At 43.8% G+C, this 6,397-nt stretch overlaps 2 protein-coding genes across 2 annotated transcripts in view; one reads left to right on the top strand and one right to left on the bottom strand.

Moving 5' to 3' along the window:
- Positions 1 to 825: 825 nt before the first annotated feature.
- Positions 826 to 2,167, top strand: kcnj13 (potassium inwardly rectifying channel subfamily J member 13; the record flags this gene model as incomplete). Its single annotated transcript, XM_084440972.1, has 2 exons — positions 826 to 1,339; positions 1,593 to 2,167. The coding sequence occupies 2 exons, from the start codon at positions 826 to 828 to the stop codon at positions 2,165 to 2,167; spliced, it is 1,089 nt and encodes a 362-aa protein (XP_084297098.1).
- A 2,118-nt stretch (positions 2,168 to 4,285) lies between these two features.
- efhd1 (EF-hand domain family, member D1) overlaps positions 4,286 to 6,397 on the bottom strand; it is a gene marked incomplete at both ends in the record, with an annotated part of 10,178 nt that continues 8,066 nt past the window's right edge. Inside the window, 2 exons of the mRNA XM_084448307.1 lie at positions 4,286 to 4,420; positions 5,629 to 5,763. Of these exons, the coding sequence (XP_084304433.1) occupies positions 4,286 to 4,420; positions 5,629 to 5,763 (270 nt within the window). The remainder of the gene's footprint in view (positions 4,421 to 5,628; positions 5,764 to 6,397) is intronic.

The raw sequence follows: 6,397 nt of genomic DNA, 5'->3' as shown, positions 1-6,397 counted from the left end.
CCGGTAAACAGCAAGGGGGTTAATAATTAAATTATGAATTGAACTTGTTCACCCATAACCAACAACTAAAGTGTTAAAACTTCAGAGTATTACATTGGCATACAGACACTTTTCATTTATACTTCCAGAGGACAACAGACTTGTGTGCAAAGACACTACAGTACATGCAAAAAATACATGCAGAGTACTCATTTGGATTATGTGTGAACGGGGCACCTCCTATAACGTTACTCATAAGCCTTATTCTCATCGGCTGTCACTCCTTAATAAAAATCCTTTTGCCTTTCCTTTTTGAAGTCAGTCTATCCTCTCTCAGGTCAAAAAGCATATCATGTTCACACAGGGAAAAGTTGAGGGACTGCAACATCTGCCCATGTGGTCCACAAATGCATAACAGCAGCACATTAAAGCAGTAGCTTGGTAATGTGTAACGCTAAATTGAATCTAGCTAGCCATTTTAGTGTGCAATAAGAGTTAGTGGTAAGTCCCTTTCCCCACAAAGGAGAGACACATTCCTGCTCTGCATGTCGCTGGGCTACACAGACAGATTCCCCACTGGGCCCTTCTCTAATCACCAGCAAAAATATTGACATAGAAATAGAGACTCTATTCAGCTGTCTGGTTATTTCTGTCATTTTTCACTGTAAATTGTCCTTTGTATGTTTTACAAGACGAACAATGTTGAGGTGGAATTCAGATGCGAGCTTCCTCCGAGCTTCATAGTTTTCAGAGGAACTTGTGACTTTTTTTTTTCTGAGGCAGATCTCCTCGCCCCTGGCCTGTCGCCTCGGAGACATCTTACCTCCCTCTCCTCCCCCCATTACCATGACAACCCGATCCAACAACGGCTCGGACGGCAAAGTCTGCTCCTCCCCTCTCCTGTCCTCACCGAACCGCCAGCGTCTGGTGACCAAGGACGGTCACTGCGCCCTGCGCCCCCCTCCTCCGCCCCCAGGCCCCTTGCCCTGGGCCGGGGCCTCCGCTTGGCTGCTGCACCTGCAGGACCTGTGGGGGGCGGTAGTGGGCCTGCGCTGGCGCTGGGTCCTCCTGGCCTTCTGCACGTCCTTCCTGGCCCACTGGCTGCTGTTCGCCTGCCTCTGGTACCTGCTGGCCCACCTCAACGGGGACCTGGCGGTGGAGGACCACGACGATCCGCCCGAGGGCCACGTGGTATGCGTCAAGCACATCACCTCCTTCACGGCCGCCTTCTCCTTCTCGTTGGAGACGCAGCTGACCATCGGCTACGGGACCATGTTCCCCAGCGGGGACTGTCCCAGCGCCATAGCCCTGCTGGCGGTTCAGATGCTGCTGGGGCTCATGCTGGAGGCCTTCATAACAGGTAGATTCACAGACAGGAGGCTTCTCTTTCCACCCAGGTAGGACATGTCAGCAGCATTAGATGCATCTTTTTTAGTTCAACGGATGTAAAAGAAATCTGAGAAGTTTTCTGCAAAGATGACGTCAAACTATTCGAGCCTGATACGGAATCAAGTAATCATAAAGATCATGATGATGAAAGCCAAGATGAGTAAGACAAAAATTGATCATTGTTAAATGTCTTCACTCTTTTTTTAATTGTCCCCAACCTCCAGGTGCATTCGTGGCCAAAATCGCCCGTCCCCAGAAGCGAGCGGGGGCCATCCAGTTCAGCCCCCAGGCGGTCGTTGGCCAGCACCAGGGCCAGCGCTGCCTCATGTTCCGCGCCGCCAACTTGCTCCGACGCCCCCTGGTGGATGTGAAGGTGAGTGCCGTGCTCTATGAGGAGCGCGAGGGCCACGCCTTACACCAGACCTCCCTGGACTTCCAGCTGGACCGACTAGGCCCAGGACCCTGCCCCTTCTTCATCTTCCCGCTGACCTTCTACCACTCCCTGGAGCGCCGCAGCCCCCTCTACCCGGCCCTGCGCGAGGGCAGTGTCAACCACTTTGAGCTGGTGGTCTTCCTGTCTGCCTCCCAGGAGGGAACAGGCGACGCCTGCCAGAAGAGGACCTCCTACCTGCCCCAGGAGATCCAGTTCGACCGGTGTTTTGTGCCCGCCATGGGGCTGGACAGGCGGGGCAGGTATGAGGTGAGCGCACAGCTCTTTGACACGGCCCACTCTAAGGAGCCACTGGACAAGGACTGTGTGGTGCAGATCAATGGTGATGGGAGTGACAGGATGGAGTAAGAGGGGAACGGACAACAGTGCTGCATAGGAGGGGCAGAGGGCAGTGGGACAGAGGCTGGGGCAAAGGGGAGTGGCAATGGCTGAGGAAAGGAAAGGGTTGTGGCAGAAGGGGGTGGGAATTATGAAATGGGGATGGGCAAGATGGGAGGGGTAAGTTGGTGAGGGGGCAGGTTGCAATGACTCTACAACCATCCATATACAAGGGCATTTACCTAGTGGATATGAAGACTTCCTCCTCTGACTTCTCCACCAGATAACTCCTAGAACATCATCTAGCCACCTGAGATATCAATAATGAATGGGATGATGTTCCACTATCAACACAATGCTGCTATGGATAATCTAAAGAGCAGCTCTTGTACAAGGACTTGATGTCTTCAATAACCTTAATTGAGATATCCATTGCACATAATAGTAATGCAGGAGGCAAATCGGAAATACCACATATTTCTTAATAAGGTTGAGTGATTGATTGATCAATTAATTGATTGATTGTTTGATTGATGCATAGATTAGTGCCTTAATTGTATTTGAGATTTGACATGAGCATTGTCACTAAAATCAGTATTTACATTCACCAATCTTAGGCAACAATCACATTAAATGCATATTATTTTTGTAAGATACTATAATATCTTGGGATTTATCAATTCATAGGGGTGAGTCTTGATTAAATAGCAAATGAAATAGGATAAAATAATGATATAACTTAAACAAAATCACTATGGGATACAAATGGATTTTAAAAGGTCATGGTAATACAAAGAAAGACTGAGAAAATAACTTGTTATGTAACGTCAGATTTGGGGAGGTGTGATCTTGTTGTATCATAAAGTTCCAATGGACTGTACAGTGTACATTATAAGAAATAAAGAATATTTTGTAAACATGTCTCATGAGGCAAGCAGGCTTATTCTCCTCTTAACTTTTTTTCATGGACCACAGCGACCTCTGTGCTTCATTCAAGGTATTGCAGATGATAGGCTGATGTCAGCCAGTGCATTAACCCTCATGAAACATTCCATACTTTTTTCTCTATCCTAAATAAAAATAAATGGCAGTGTTGTTATTTTTGGAGAGAGAAACATAAAAAAAACTTTAAATTTAATGTTGGTTGAAGGTGCTATAGATAACATTTTTATGTAGACATTTAAAATAAAATAAAAAATAAAATAAGATAAAAACTGACAAGGCTTGTGAGCCAATAGCATTACAACTCCTGATCGCTTCCGACACCGCGTGGTACCAACTTCATAATACTATTGGCTCACAGGGTGGAAACCAAACCAGACATCTCAGACAGATTAATTTTGGACAAGTCAAAATTTTCAAAATGATAAATTCTTATTAATATTTTTTTGAGGGGGAAAGCAATACTTTAATTCTGCACCTTTCTAAAAGCTTTTACTTAATAAAAAAAGAAAGATTTGTCTACATAACGTTATCTATATCACATTTAACTTCATGGAGGTTCATACACTTGAGATTTCACACAGCATTGGGATGAAGAGTAACTAATCACACAGGAGGAATGCGATTAATATTTTATTTTTTGAAAAATACATTACATCCATTTCCTCTTTTCTTTCACAGCAAAATATAGGACAATATATGCTACATTGAAATGTTACTTGTGGCCTGGATACATATTAACAATTAATCAATTATTAATAATTAATCAAACACTAATAAAGCAGTATTACAATAACAAATACAGATGACTAAGAACTAATTTAGGACTATGTGGAATGCAAGATAGACAAAATGTTTACAGTTAACAGTTAAAAATAAAGGAAAGGAAAACACTTGTTTTGACACAGGAATTGTAAATAGCTGTTCCTATTTTACACAGATTGGTCAGTATATTGCTCCGCAAAACCAATCTTTTGAACAATAAAATGTATGGCATGTAGAAAACCATTGAAACAGAAATGACCTCACTCCTAACTAATGAGGGATCATCATTTATAATACAGATATAATACAATATTCATAATATCAATCTGTGAATTTGGCAGAATTGCGGGACTACTTTTACAATCTCCTTTCAGTGAATTCTGAGTGTGTGTGTCCAAACATGCATGTACATAGGCATGTGTGTGTATGTGCATGCATACGTTATGAGCAGAACGTGGACTGCAGCTCTTTGAAGGCGGCCCGTCTCCGTTTCCGGTCCAGCTCCTGTCTTTTGCGTTCCTCCTGTTCCTCGCGGATCTCTGCCTCAAATTTGCTGCCAACTGACAGAGCCTTCATCTTCAAACACACAACACAGTCATGGTTACATCAGCTCCAACAAGACTCTATCCTCCAACAGACCTCTTTAAGAGACATTAACAGTATATATAATATTTAAGTGAGCTATCTGAAATGTATCTGACATGCATCTTTCAGCCACTAGAGGGGTCTGTGAAACTTCACAGGCTTCTCACACACAACCTGACCCTCATAGAGAATTGAGTGAATGGGGCCATCGAATGCAGCTAAGCACATCCATGACCCGTATTTCTACACATCTCCTTCAGGGACACTCATCACATGTAGACCCGCAGAGCAGACGCACACAGACACACACACACACACACACACTATGCAAAACCTTTAGACACACATTATAATATCTTTATTCGTGTTCAGGAAGCTCAATTAAAACATTTTCAGTCTCAGTCTACATATACAGGAACCAGTTATCACAGACATCCAACAGAATTTTGCGAATGCCTTAGCTTTTGGCTTGGGCATTCCTGCCACCTGCAAGCCCCTCACAACTAGTCTGTGGACATTGCCTAGACTTCCAAATATAAACAGCAACTTACATTTGTACCCAAGATGTATAAAAGTATTTGAGCAGTTGGTACTTTAAAACCTTGGTAAGAAATGCCTCTTCCAGACTGTGATCAAACGTAGCCGACATCCTACTTTTAAAATGGTGACTTCTCTACTGTCCTCATCCTCAACAACATCTGGTGTATTAGCTGTAACATTTCAGAAGGTATCATATTCACCATTTCACAGTTTGAACATGGTAGTACACAAGTGTTTATACAGTAGATTTGAGACACAAAATGGAACATATGGAATTAAGTCCTCAACTAATAAATCAACAATTATATCATGGCTTGCAATGTGCATCCCTTCACACATAGCAGCCATTTAGAATATGTTACAAAGATTCAGCGATTGAATTATGATCATAGTGCAGACAATGAGAAAATGTGTTAGGGTACCAGAGAGAAAGATTAAGTCTAGTAGGAAGGACTTGTAATTTGGCTTTGACTGACACACACACACACACACACACACACACACACACACACACACACACACACACACACACACACACACACACACACACACACACACACACACACACACACACACACACACACACACACACACACACACACACACACACACACACACACACACACACACACACACACACACACAGGTCAAACTCTTACCTTGGCCTCAAAGAAGTCCTTGGCTCCCATCACTCCCTCAGTGGAGACGTCTATCTCAGACAGCCTGGCCAGGGCCATGAGGCCGCTCTCCTCCTGGAGCTCGCCTGCCGCAGCACGCCTGAAGATCAGCAGGAACTGTGGGGGAGAACGTGAAGTAGCGGGGGTCAATCTCATAAGCACTCCTGTTAACAGGATACTACTTTTATGATAACAAGCTGTCTTGTTATCGGTGTTGTAACAGTGTTTTAATATCAATGACTGGAGCGTCGCTGTTCACGTCACCTGACCTTTTGAAAAATAGAGACAATATTAAGTAGATTGTAAGCAGAGTAGCAGCAGCTCCGGCTAAGAGCTAGTAGAGATACAGTAGTAGCTAGTAGAGATACAGTAGTAGCTAGTAGAGATACAGTAGTAGCTAGTAGAGATACAGTAGTAGCTAGTGAAGATCCAAATAAACCAATATATTAATCTGATTGTTATTATTTTCCCATAAAAGGGATGGAGGCTACAAAGAATCTCCTCCCTTACCCTTTTTCCTTTCATGTGCTTTCACAGCCTTGTATTTCATGCACCCCCATGGCAGATGTCACAGTATCTCAAAGGGTACATCAGTGCAAAGAGCGCCTCTATGAGCATCATGCACTCCATCATGCAACTCCTGCACATGATGGAACTACAGTTCAAATAAAATGTGTTTAGTTGGCTGATTTGAGTCAGTGTTCTCGTCTCATACAGTATGCATCTCCAAAACAAGTGTCATGGGATTCAG

Source organism: Borostomias antarcticus (genome assembly GCF_949987555.1).
Source record: "Borostomias antarcticus genome assembly, chromosome: 1".
NCBI classification, from domain to species: Eukaryota; Metazoa; Chordata; class Actinopteri; order Stomiiformes; family Stomiidae; genus Borostomias; species Borostomias antarcticus.
Note: the sequence above shows the minus strand (reverse complement) of the source record. Positions and strands in the feature narration are given on the sequence as shown.